The following is a 14,245-nucleotide window of genomic DNA, read 5'->3' on the forward strand; positions in this document are numbered from 1 at the left end:
CTTGCTAATGAGAAATTCTGTTTTGGAATTAATTCTGCCTTACTCTCATTTTCATTTTTTGGAAGACAGCTTGGCTGGATATAGAATTCTGATTTGATGGCTGTTAACTTTAAAACTCTGAAGATGTCATTCCATTGTTTTCTGGTTTCCATGGTGTCTGATGAAGATCTCTTACACTTGAATTATTTCTTTTGTATTCAAGAATGACGACGGTTTAATTATGTTTTCTGGTATATAGTTTCTTTGAACTTACTACTTGGCCTCACACCCAAGGCCCATCACATGGAAGATATATGTTCTATGGGGTGCACCATCTACCAGCTCCAAGATTTTTTTTTTTTAATATCTGTAATCCAAATGAATCTCTCAATTATTTTTCTATAGACAGACTGAAGCAATTTTTTTTTAAATTTATCAAATGTTTTTATCACTCCTAAAAAGCTTACACATGGGGACCAGGTGGTGGTGCACCTGGTTGAGCACACATGTTACAATGAACAAGGATCTGGGTTCGAGTCCCTGGTCCCCACCTGCAGAGGGAAAGCTTCACGAGTGGTGATGCAGGGCTTCATGTGTCTGTCTCTTTCCCTCTCTATCTCTATCTCCCCTTCCTCTCAATTTCTGGCTGTCTCTATCCAATAAAAATAAAAGATAACAAAAAATTTTTTAAAAAGCTTATATATGAATAGTCTATTGTAGCAAGGAGTATTATCAAACTCAATTCATTGAAACATACAGTGTTAGCCAAGACCTTGCCCCTGGTGTAATGTATATCTATATTACTGAGTTCATCAGCTAGTCAGGGGCCTCAATGCTAAGCTCTAACAATGTAAAAACAGATAGAGAAAATACTTTATGCAGAGAAAAATCTTTAATTTAGACTAATTATGAGAAACGAAGCCTGATGCCCTTTAACGTAGGCATCAAGGATAATCTACACCATACTATGAGTAGAGACAAAACTGGCCAATCCCTGCAAGTCCCACAATTCTATGCAGAGATGATCTCCAAATGCTGCCCTTCCCACCTAGTCACTCTGATGGGCTGCCAGTATTTTTGTCTCCAAAGTATGAGGAGACATATAGTCATTCTTCATAGAGAACATGCTAAGCTGAAATGACCTCTTACCTTGTCTGTGAATAACAGATTCTTTTCCTACACATACTTGCATTACTTTTGGATCTATAAGCTGACCATACTGGAGGTACTTCCTCTTTAGGCATACTGAGATTTGGAACGATTTTTCAGATAGACATGGAGCTACTTTCAAGAACAGAGACTTCATAAAATTCCCTATCAGGCAAGGTTTCATAAGCATGAGAGAGCCTCATTAGAAATAAGCAGCAGTGAGTCAAAGGAACTCCCCAAATAATAACAGCCTAATAAAAAAAATGGTCAAGGTTATATGAGGATACATTTCAAAACATGATTTCTAAAGACTATGTGTACAAGTCTGTGAAATGAATTTACATCTTCACTTTTAATTGCATCAGGATGCATTAGTTACTGGCACAGCTAGGAATCCATGTTCATAAATCACCTGAATGAAAAAGTTTTGATTTTTCCTGAAGCAATGTACCATGCTTAAGCTTTTTAAAGATGAAAAAAAAAAAGTGTGATGTTTCAACTCTGGGAACAGATGTGGGGAATTGTGAGGCTGAGGTTGAGCACACTGTGGACCACCTATGGAAAAACGGGTGCCTGAAAGTACAGCCACCTCATCAGTCTCCCCCACCTCGGGGTCGAGCAAGGAGGGCCTTGACTTTCCAGGTTTAGGCCCCCTGTCAATCTCCCCTGCCTACATGGGCCCCACATCCTCTCTATGTTAGCACAACAGTTCATTTCCTTGTTCTCAAACCAGTGGGTCCACTTACCCAACGGTTACTGGAAAGACCCTCACCATTTCCTGTTTCCGGCTCTCCTGACCCATACATGGTGTAAACACATAACTGTCTCTGAAGACCCCCAGCGGCCCCCTCTTCCCTTAACATTCCTGACCATATAAGGATAGGCCATAGCTGCCCTGTTCTTACCTCTACCCCAACCTATAAAAACACTTGCTTTCCATACAATAAATGCGCTATTCATAGGCAAATAGCATCCTGGGGTGATCCTTGGCTCTTGCTGCGACCCACAGGGACAGACCCCCAGCTCCCACTCACCCCTGCTGCCCTTGGTCCAACCCCTTCAGCCCCCTCCTCTGGTGCACAACAGAGCGGGTCAACTGACTCGGTCGGATTGAGAAGCAGGGTCCTCATCAGGACCCCGACAAACAGAGACCCAATTTTACTATTAATATTTTTTAAAGGCTGGGTTTGAAAAGTCCCAAGCTATTACAAACCAGGTATATAGTTTAAGAAAATTATCTGCAGAGTCTCAAAAGTCAGTCTTATTTCTTAGACTGTAAATGTTTTAATTTGCAGTGCTAAATGTGGCAAGGTGAGGTATTAAACTAGTCAGCCAAACCAAGCTGTGGAAGGTTTTAGCAGGCACTGAAAATGTTCACTGAAAGATGTTTAATGTAAATCCAGAAAAGGGGGTCTGCTAATGAAGGAGCTCATACTCTTCTCTATGAACCAGAGTGAGCCTCCCACCAACTAAAGCTCATTTGTGTATTTACCATTAAAAAAAAAACTTAAGTGTGTTCAAAATATATTCTTTTTATTATCAAAGATGCAACTATTCATCCAAAAACATTATCTAAGCATGGACTTGGTGTGGTAGCAATTAAGGGATTCTGAAGAACACTGACAGGGCAATCAACTTAAAATGATCTTTTTTTTTTTTTTTTTGCCTCTAGGGTTATTGCTGGGGCTCAGTGCCTGCACCACGAATCCACTGCCTCTGGAGACTATTTTTTTTTCCCTTTTTGTTGTCCTTGTTGTTTTATCATTGTTGTGGCTATTATTATTGTTGTTACTGATGTCGTTGTTGTTGGTTAGGACAGAAAGAAAAGAGGAGGGGAAGACAGAGAAGAGGAAAGACACCTGCAGACCTGCTTCACCGCTTGTGAAGCAACCTCCCCTGCAGGTGGGGAGCCGGGGGCTCAAACTGGGATCCTTACGCCAGTCCTTGTGCTTCGTGCCATGTGCGCTTAACCAGCTGCACTACTGCCTGACCCCCCAAAATGACCCTCTTTTAAATGTGATTGGGAAGACCTGTGTTCAACAGGTCCTCCTGAATTTTGTCATTAACAACACATCAGATTCTTGATATCCACTTACCTGAAGAGCCAATATTTTCAAAGTAGCCCACTTTTTTTTTTTGGCATTACTATATGTGCATAGAGGGTTCTCGCAGTAAAACTGCTGCTCAACAAAACAACATACATAGTAACTTCAGAATTAGCTTTTGTGCAAAGCTCTGGACACATACACCTATATCATATAGGCAGAATTTCTCCAGTCCACAACATCCCTTTATGGTATCAAAAGGTTAGCCTTTTTAAATAACTTTTTAAATGGGAGAAAAAAGGTTAGCCTTTTGATGAGTATAAATCCAGTACAAATTTTCTGTTAATGAACAACACCAGGGAAGTCAACCTTTAAGTCCCATTTCTCAGAAACCTAGCTGCATGCTACACTAAGGACTAAGGCTAAGAACAGCTAATGGTAATCTGTCCACCACCACTGCCAGTGATCAATGAACAATAGTTTATCATAGAGGATGATGCTTGGGTTGTGTCTTTGTAAAATGTCAAGACAAAAAAAGTATTAAATACCCTGACTCCAGTGAGTACCCTGAATATCAGGTTAGTACACTTCATAGTTCCACTTGAAGACATGTGATTGTAGAGGGTGAAACAGAAAACTGTTGTGATACATTGACTATCATCTAAATGACAGGTAGGCCTGAATGATGTGCAAAGTTTCATGCCACATTTTTCACTTGTCGACTTATCAACATGTAGAGGTTATGAGAAAACTTCAATTATCCCCAAGAATGAAAGAAGGGTTACATTTTGATGTAGTGCTTCAGTTCCCATTATACTACCAGCTTTTGAAATGTTAAGGCTGAACAGGCCAAGTTATGAAAGGGACAAGAGGAAGTAAGAACAGTGGAAAGACAGTGGGGACACCCGGTAACGCTCTGCCTTTACTGTTGTATGTAGACAATCTGCTTTCCGGGCAGCAGGTGGTGTGGTTGAAAAGATCACACATACGCCAGTAACTGTCGAGTTTTCAGTGCTGTGAGAGCTTCCCATTACAGATTTAGGGCAGCTAATAAAACTCCAGAAACCATCATTTTAGACATCTGAAATTTTTTGAAAATTATTTTCCTGCCAAGCAAATATTCTTGGTTGCCTCTTTCTATCCTAAGAGACAAACTATGAAATTAAAATAAAATGAAAAAAATAAATAAAAAGCTACCTCACAGCATCAGAAGAGTATCTGGCAGCCAAGCAGTGCCCAAATGCCCTAACCCTACGTGACTCCCCCATTTGTAGTATTTCTTTCTGCCAGAAACTAACCTTACAGACTTTCCTTGAGGATCTTTATTTATTTATTTATTTTTTTGCAGAAGTTCAAGGCTGATTTTTTTCCCCCTCACTGTTATCTGGACAATGAATGTGTTAAGTATATAAGAAATCAAGGGTCAAAATGAAAACAGTCAAATGCACCAAGTAGTTAAAGAAATGTCCACAGGCTGTACTTAGAAACACTCTACTAAAAATTAGTTGCAAAAGTAACTACAGCTCACCTTTTACATGTCTCACAAATATTTCAGTCAATGTGAATATAAACTTATCAAGCCTGCCCAAGAAGAGATATAGGAGAGCATGCAATAGTGTGTGTGTGTGTATGTGTGTGTGTGTGTGTGTGTGTGTGTGTGTGTTTTCCTTCCCCTTTCTTATTACTAGAAAATATTTAAATCTAGAAATAAAGGGATCTGATTTTTTTTCAAGTTTCAATTATTCCTAAAACTAGTCTCATATAAAATCTTGTCAGGAAATAAACATCGCCAAAAATTATTATCAGAGAGTATCTTTTTAAGATAACAGTGCAGTTCATTTACAACCTAAGTCAGATGTTTAAAACCCTCCTGGACGTGTTGTGATGTGCTGTAGTAGAAACAGGTTAGAGTTTTCTAGTAGTGCCTGTTAGGGCCCTTATGGAGCCTCCATTGAGCCTAACTGCACAGCCAACTCAGGCGCCCCCTCCCCTGCACTTCCTATCACTGAGGCCGCAAGCCTGCTAAAACTGATTAAAAACATAGAGAGTAACCTCTGGGGGAAATCATCCTCTGGGGGGAAAACTAAAGAGAGAGAGAGAGAGAAGATTCAAGGTGTGTGTTCAGAAGTTAATTTGACTATATTATCAAATTATAGTTCTTCAGGGAGCTGAGACTTGCTCTGAATTCAGTTTGGGGAGACCACATCAAGCTAAGTAAGTTCACGCAGGAGACATGCACATATTAAAGGAAAAACAAAGCAGAGAACTTGATTTGGGGGGAGAGGATATATTCCAACTTGAGGGAAGGGTGAGGGCATTCTTGGCCCTGAAGCTCAGTCTTGACATTTCAGAGAGTTCTGCGGCCCCCTCCCAGCCTCTGGCAAGACAGGATGGAAGGGCCCTTTGGGCCTGGACAGTGAAAATGTGCAGGTGACCCTGGTGTCAAGCTGGCAACATTCCTGAGGCTCTTGTGTTTATCAACTCAGTAGGTCAAAAGTCTGCAGGCACTGAGTGGAGCAGCAGTAAGCCACAAAACTCACAGTTGTCCTCCTGGAAGGAAGAAGAAGGACAGAGGAGCACTGTGAGTTCAAGATCAAAGTCCCCAGATTCTCTCCCCTAGAGAGAGCCTTTGTCTGTTAAAATAAAGGATTAGGCCCAGCCAACACACTTCACAACAGAAATGTAAATTTCCTTTTAAATTTGAGCACTGGCATCAGGTAAGGTGTGTGCTCATTTTATTAGCAGTTTTCACATGATTTAATATTCCTAAGTCAGCAGCTGAAATTAAAATAAGACTGGGGAGGGGGGCTGGACAGTGATACACCCAACTAAGTACACATGTTTACATGCACAAGGGCCCAGGTTTGAACCCCTGATCCCCACCTGTGGGGGGATGCTTCATGAGCAGTGAAGAGAGTATTGTAGGTGTCTCTCTGTCTCTTCCCCTTTTCATCTCCTCCCACCTCAATTTCTCCCTGTCCTATCAAAGAAAGAAAGAAATAAAAAAAGAAAAAATGGTTGCCAAGAGTTGTGGACTTGTCATGCAGGCACCAAGCCCCAGGGATGCAAGGTTGTTTTAATATACGTAAATCAATCAATGTGATCCACCACATAAATAAAAGCAAGACCAAAAACCACATGATTATATCAATAGATGCAGAGAAAGCCTTTGACAAAATCCAACATCTCTTCATGATCAAAATGCTACAAAAAATGGGAATAAATGAAAAATTCTTCAAGATGGTGGAGTCCATATATAGCAAACCTACAGCCAACATTATACTCAATGGTGAAAAACTGGAAGCATTCCCCTTTAGATCAGGAACTCTCTAATATTTTTTAAAATAATTATACTAGGTGAAAGTTATTCCTAAAAGGTTCCTCCCCCCCTCATTTCATGGGAGAGGACATGCACAATTTCATCACTCCAGGTCTCCTTTTCATTCATTGAGACAGACAGACAGACAGAGCTTCCCCTGATGCAACAGCACTTCCCATGTGGTACAGGAGCTTAAATGTGGGCTGTGGACATGGCACATGGCAACACAGGTGCCCTATCTGGTGAGCTATGTCTCTGGTCTGAAGGCATACATTTCATACTGAAGACTCTTCCTAAGTCCCAGTCTCAATCCCCAGTACCACCATAAACCAGAGTGGAGTAATGCTCTGATGGTAAAGTAATGATAAGTAAACAAATAATAAACATTCCAAGAAAAAGGATAAACTTTGTAAAGATATGTGATGTGATTTTTGACTTAGTGGATGAGTGTGATGCCTACGAGATCATCATTAACTCCTTATGATACTATTTAAAGGGGTTGGCTAGGTAACCTGGAGGTGGTCATATCTGGGTGACAAAGAAATCCCTAGTCTATGTACTTAGTTATTTCTGGGAGACTCATATAACAATAGCAGTGCTTATTATATTAATTTTCTAAGTTGCCACAAGAATACCAACAACTCTATGGCCTTAAGAATGAGTTTGTGTTGGTGAAGTCCTTTAACATTCCAGAAAGGTGCCATCAGAGAGAGACATGATAGCTTTTGATAGTTTTAGGGGGAAGACACTCTGAGCAGAGCAAGGAACTCCACAGTTCAGAAAAAAAGATGCTGGTACATTTTACAAAGAACATAAGCCATGACATTTGTTGCTTTACAGTCTCTGAGCATATTTACAGGCAAGGCAGAAGAAAGAGCATTTGGGCTGAGTTTTAAAATAAATACCACTCATCTTAGAAACACACATCCCGATGAGGTTGGCACATAAGGAGCCCATGAAAATCATCAGCAATGTGGGATTTTTCTCTGCAAACCTGACTCCTGATTGGAAACAAAAAGCATTTCCTTGACTCATACAGAGATTGAAGCCAACAGAAAATATATATATATATATTTATTAGAGCTGATCTGATGAAATCCCTAGCCTGTGTGTGAATGAATCCACAGCAGAACTCTCTAGTAATATTTTCTATCTGCTTGTTGCATTCATGTTAGTAGTGGCTCTGTGTGGAGAGTCAGAAGTGCAATGCTACACATTGACCTCTCTACTTGATCTTCCTAGACCCTAGAGTCTGAGGCAGACATGCATAGAAAAAGAAGCACAGGATGTCTGGACATAGCTAATTACTAGTGCCCAGCACAGAGCTTACATACAGCACATGCTCACTACCTACTGAGTGATACAGTGAAAAAGGAACAGTGAAGAACAGTTCACTTAAATTTCTTAAAGAGCTTTTTGCCATGTTCAGAATGTCCCAAACCCTTGTAAGAGTGTACCAATCAAGAGGCTTCTACTCACAAGAGAACATAAATCCCAAACACAAGTATGCAAATAATACCAGTGTTGCTGATGTTAACTGGCTTCACTGGAGCAAGTAACAGCTGAAAAAAATGCCAAGGCCAGGAAATACAAAGCATCTCAGGAGTAATCTAGCCAGAGAATAAAGCAGAAGAGATTATTTAAAGGTGAATAATTACTTGTGAGTTGTCAACACCTGAGTGAATTCAATAGCATCTACTATGGCTAAAATTTAACCAGGACATGGGAAGAACCACTGGGGTTCTGGGCCATTTGTAGTATATGCATGAAAATGGCCTGGTAATTTACGTGAGACTTCAATCTTAGACACACCAACTCCCACAACCATGGGAATCAATTTTTTAAAACTGCTATATATTGGGAGTCGGGTGGTAGCACAGCGGGTTAAGCGCACGTGGTGCAAAGTGCAAGGACTGGCTTAAGGATCCTGGTTCGAGCCCCCCGGCTCTCCACCTGCAGGGGAGTCAAGTTACTTCACTAGCGGTGAGGCAGGTCTGCAGGTGTCTATCTTTCTCTCCCCCTCTGTCTTCCTCTCCTCTCTCCATTTCTCTCTGTCCTATCTAACAGCATCAATAACAACAATAATAACTACAACAATAAAGCAACAAGGGCAACAAAAGGGAATAAAGAAATAAATAGTTTTTAAAAACTGCTCTCTCTCTATATATATATATCTGTATCTGCATCCCTGTCTACAAAGATAGGTTCTATTTCTCTACAGAACCCTGGCTAATACATATCTTGCTACTGGAGAGTGAGATGGCACTGTAATACCTAAAAAATGGTGCTGTGAAATCACATAATATGAAGAAGCTGGAAGAGTCCTGAGCTACATGACAGAGAAACTCTACATTACCTAGAAGAGAGTGGAAGAGATGGCTAGAAATATGAACACTAGGGACTGGGAGTTGCCACAGTGGATGGTCCTGGATTCTCAAGCAAGAGACCCTGAGTCCAACACCCCGAATCCTGTATGCCAAAGTGAGGCTCTTATGTGTGTGTGGGTGTGCACACGCACGCGTGTGTGTGCTCTCTGTTTTAATAACTGAACAGTGAGGTTTTCAAATGGAAACAGGTTTTTCCTATAGAATCAACAGTCAAGAATTTACTAGGCATTTTTCTCTGATATGTGAAGGATTTGGTATTTATTATTTATCCAAAATACTGTAAGTTCTCTTTACTACACTTTGTATTGATTTAGCTTAGAACTAATACTTGTATGGGAGAGGTATTTTTGAGTAATATTCACTATGTCCTTTTAAAAAACAATGCCAGATGTCCATTTTGATTTAGCTACTGGCTGCCAGGGAGATAGTACAAAGGTTGTACAAAATACTTTCATGACTGAGTTTCTGAGCTCCCAGCTTCAATTCCTTGCATTATCACAAGCCAGAGCGGAGTAGTATTCTAGTAATAAATAAATAAAATAAATTTAGATATTAGCTGATGATGCAACATAGTGCATTATAAACAAACATGGAAACTCAGTTGAACATATTAGGGAACTTAACAATATAAAATCTTAAAGCTTATGATACTGAAATACTGATTTCAATTTCAGTAATTCATCCCTTATTGAGAATCAGCTTCTTGTTGACAACAGAGAGTACTTTAAAGGAGTGAAGTCAATGATTTCAATGCAGTCTCCATGGTAAGATGGGAAGGAACATGTCAAATGGAAGCTACAACATTCAGTTTCAGACCTAGTGTAACTCACCACAGAAAGTCATGTTTATATCTTGGCATCTCATCGCCACAGTAAACATGAGTACTTCTGGCTTTGCTCAACAAAAGGGCACTGCAGGAGTCCTGTATACTTGGTCTACTTATTTTATTAAGCTAATACTACCATTATGCTAATAGTAATTCTGAAATTCTGAAACAATTCAGAGTAAATCATTCACACTGAATTTCTGAGTTGTAGCAGAGGAAGAAGTGACATAAACAGAAACTACAATGCTAACTAAATACCCCATATTTCCCATCAAGATAACACAAAAATGACTTCATTTGACAGATTTATGTTATTTTCACAAATGAATTACTATGATAAAATGGTTCTGTCACAGCAATTCATTTTAGCTTTTTCAGTAGATACTTAAAATGTTATCAGCTACTTAGAGCACATTTTGACACATACTGTTCTGTTTTCATTTCATATTTCCAGTAAGAAAATGTTTTCTATCAGAAATTATGCAATGGCAGTGCATGAAGATTGCATTACAGTTTAATGAATTAGTTGAGATTTTCCTGCTGCCTGGGAGGTTGTGCAGTGGATTAAGTGTTAGACTTAAAAGTATGAGGTCCTTAAAAGAGTTTCAAAACAAAACAAACAAAAGTCTGAGGTCCTGAGTTCAGTCCCCAGTATCACGTGTCAGAGTGATGTTCTGGTCTTCCTAGCTATCATTCATAATATATATATTTGTCTCCAGGGTTATTGCCGGGGCTCAGTGCCTGCACCAGGAATCCACTGCTCCTGGAGGCCATTTTTTCCCTTTTGTTATCCTGGTTCTTTTTATCATTGTTGTGGTTATTATTATCGTTGTCACTGATGTCGTTGTTGCTGGATAGGAAAGAGCCAAACGGAGAGAGGAGAGGAAGACAGAGAGGGGGAGAAAAAGATAGACACCTGCAGACCTGCTTCACCGCCTGTGAAGCGACTCCCCTGCAGGTGGGGAGCTGGGGGCTCAAACTGCAATCCTTACGCCAGTCCCTGCGCTTAGCCCACTACACTACCGCCCGACCCCCCCATAAAATTTTTTTTTTAATTTCCCTGTGATATCTTACTGATACAGAGATAATTTCCTAATCACAAACATACACAAAAGAAACAGAAAAGTCTGTGAAACTGCCAATGTGATAAGTTAACATCTGAGTATTTATTACATGCCAGATACTATCCCAGGTTCTTTAGATGAATGACCTTATTTAACCCTCACAATGGCTTGATCTAAGAAGATAAGATTACTACCTTTGAAAAAACAAAGCTCAGAGGTGTGGTTTGCCAACAGTGTCCCAGGGGAGGAATCAGGACCATGGCTTGCACATTTGACTGCTATATGCTATGGCTTCTCAGTTCTCTTGTTAATTTTATTCGTACAGTAATACTCAGACCTTGAATCAGTACTCTTTCATTTAAATGGAACTCCACAAAATCTGGTGATGTAATCATCTGGACCAGATAAGCAGATTAGCAAGGTTTGGCTGGAGAATTTCAGTAAGCAGGCGCACAAGAGCAGGAAACATTAAACACATAGCAAGTTGAAAGAGGTACAGAAAGCAGCACAAAATAGGAATATTCAGGGCAAGGGAAAAAAATGCAGTTTGGAGAGGAGGGCAAGAGAGATAGAAAAGGTAGCCAACATTGGATGGGTGCCTGTTCATGGCAGGTGTCTGCTGTCATCCTCAGCTAACCTTCCCACCAGGCTGACTTCCCCAAGAGGCTGCTCCATCCCCTACTCTGACACCTAAGCAAGATTCCTCACTCTGCCCACCCTCACTCTTACGAAGAGCCAGGATTTGGGGGCTGGGGGTGATGGTACAGCCTATGTTCACTCCCCTGCCTATTTTGCAGGGACGAGGAGGCAAAGGAAAGAAAAGCTTGTAAGAGTTTCTATAGCAAGGATAAAGGAAAAGCTTTCTGGCATTGAATAGGTGTTAATAAGCTTCCATTACCTAGAAAATTTACTAATCCAAAACACCACACTTGATGAATAAATGAGGTATCACAGCACTTTTTTTTTTTTAACTCTGAGAAACGTGAACTTAGAAAATCCTAAATTTAGAAAATCTATAAGCAATTAGGGGATTTTTTTTTTCCATTTGCTGTCCTCTTTTTAATTGTCTTTTAAATTCTTTGTTTAAAACTACCGGTGTGTGGGGAGGGGGTTACTTAGTGAACATTCTGAGAAAATTCAAGTTACTGTGCTAAGAAGTAGAGAGTGACAAGAGAATGCCATTTGCAAAGGAATGGAATTCACAACAGAAAACACACGCACATATAACTCAGCCACGCCAATTAGACAGAAAGGCCAGGCTACCCCTGTTACATAACATATATTTTGTTCACATACTCTTTACTGCTGGAAGACTATTGTGACTGGGGACTAGTCGGGAGGATATTTTCTACAAAAATAATAAACTCCTCCCAATGATGCGTACAGTATAACTGTTCTCGGTATGATTGCACAAGCAGCTAGTAAAGGGACTTCGGTTTTCTTGTGCTGCTGGAAGCGGATGTTTGTCTCATTTAACTCCATCTCAGGAAGCATGCCAAGCCTCTCAAAAGCTGCTGATTTAACAGTACTTCCCTGCATGCCCTGCACCCCCCCCCACACACATACACACACACACACACACACACACACACACACACACACACACACGCTCCCACCCCTCGCCCAGGTGTAAGCCCTGGTGCCCACTTAGGTGTGATTACCCTTGGTGCAGCCCTGCCATTGGCGTCTCTCTCAAGGGAAAGAGCTTGGGATAGACAATCGTAAACATGGGCTCACTACACCGGTGACAGTGTCCCAGGGGACAGTGCAGCAGCTCCAGGAGACTTCTGGGTAATGAGATTGGAGACAGAAAGTTCAAATCTGGAACACAAGAGAAAATTGTGCACACTGAAAAATTCTATTATCTGGTTTATATTTCTCTGTAATTGATGCTTATGAATGCGCTATGTCTTACTGAAAATAAACAAGACCCCCCCAGAATAGGCACCTAAAAAAAGAAAGAAAAAAGAAAATTCTATGATTGTGTGTGTGTGTGTGTGTGCCAGAGCACTGCTCAGCTCTGGTACGGGGGGGGGGGGGGATTGAACCTGTGACTTTAGAGCCTCAGCCATGAAAGTCTCTTTGCATAACCATTATGTTACCTTCCTCCAGCCCAAAATGAAATTTCTATTATCTGATATGGCACTGAATAAAAACATAACCTTACTTGGAAATGCTTATTACGTCTTTGAAACTAAGAGGAAACCTAAATCTATTCATTTAGAAGCCATTAGAAGCTGCCTTGCAGTAGAGGCAAGGGTTAAGTTAAGACCACATATATATTTTTTAATTAAAAAAAAATTATTTATTCCCTTTTGTTGCCCTTGTTATTTTATTGTTGTAGTTATTACTGTTGTTGTTATTGATGTGGTCATTGTTGGATAGGACAGAGAGATATGGAGAGAGGAGGGGAAGACAAAGAGGGGGAGAGAAAGACAGACACCTGCAGACCTGCTTCACTGCTTGTGAAGCGACTCCCCTGCAGGTGGGGAGCCGGGGGCTCGAACCAGGATCCTTAGGCCAGTCCTTGTATTCTGCGCCACTTGTGCTTAACCCACTGCGCTACTGCCTGACTCCCAAGACCACATATTCTTTAAGAACAAAGATCGAAATACACAGAGAGTTTGTAAATATGAGACCAAAAATAAAAAAAACAAGGCTTAGAACTGAAGGTTAAAACTGACTTTAATTAAGCTCTTCCTAAATTCAGTGGGTGCTTCGTATCAGTCCAGCTAAAGTACACTTAATGGAAAGACTGAAAAAAAGAAAATAAAGTCATAAAACCAAGCTTTTTCTTGTTTCTGAGTGGTCATTAGTAACATTAGGGTGTGTCCCTCTCAGCTCAGTCTGAACTACATAAAAGAGATATTTAAGGCAAATATCCCTATGGCCCGAGCAACGTCAAGCACAGTGTACACTGAGCCACTGCTGACAGTAAACATCCAGTAGAAAGATGTCATGAGGAGGCAGGGTAGATAGTATAATGGTTATGTAAAAGACTCTCATGTCTGAGGCTCTGAAGTCCCAGGATCAATCCCCCTGTACCACCATAAGCCAGAGCTGAGCAGTGCTCTGGTTAAAAAATAAATAAATAAATATATATGTCCTGAGACTAAGCAAGAATCATGGATTCATCTCTAAACACAAATTATCTCCTATATTTGTTCAGATCTATCAAGAACCATTTTGGGAAAAATAATGCAAATTATTCATGAGAGAATAATTACAGTTTTCTGTTTACTATTAAAAATCTATTTAATGAGGGCTGGCTGGTGGCACACCTGGTTGAGCACACGTTACAATGCAAAAGGACCCAGGTTCAAGCCTCTGGTTCCCAACTTCACAAGTGGCAAAGCAAGGCTTCAGGTGTCTCTCTGCCTCTCTATCTCCCCCTTCCCTCTCAATTTCTGACTGTCTCTATCCAATAAATTAATAAAGATAACTAAACAATAAACTTAATGGGGTTTTCCAAGGTG

General features: G+C 40.4%; 1 protein-coding gene across 7 annotated transcripts in view; it reads right to left on the reverse strand.

The window, feature by feature from the left end:
• LRRC28 (leucine rich repeat containing 28) overlaps positions 1-14,245 on the reverse strand; it is a 175,867-nt gene that overhangs the window by 64,635 nt on the left and 96,987 nt on the right. For 4 of the 7 annotated variants that reach the window (XM_060179331.1, XM_060179332.1, XM_060179329.1 and 1 more), the window contains one exon: positions 12,431-12,590. In XM_060179331.1, coding sequence (XP_060035314.1) covers positions 12,431-12,590 — 160 coding nt within the window. Of the gene's footprint in view, positions 1-2,640; positions 5,724-12,430; positions 12,591-14,245 lie in introns of those variants that run through there. The other 3 variants (XM_060179333.1, XM_007518893.3, XM_060179334.1) reach the window with 2 other exon arrangements.

This window comes from Erinaceus europaeus, chromosome 20 (genome assembly GCF_950295315.1).
Source record: "Erinaceus europaeus chromosome 20, mEriEur2.1, whole genome shotgun sequence".
Taxonomy (NCBI): Eukaryota; Metazoa; Chordata; class Mammalia; order Eulipotyphla; family Erinaceidae; genus Erinaceus; species Erinaceus europaeus.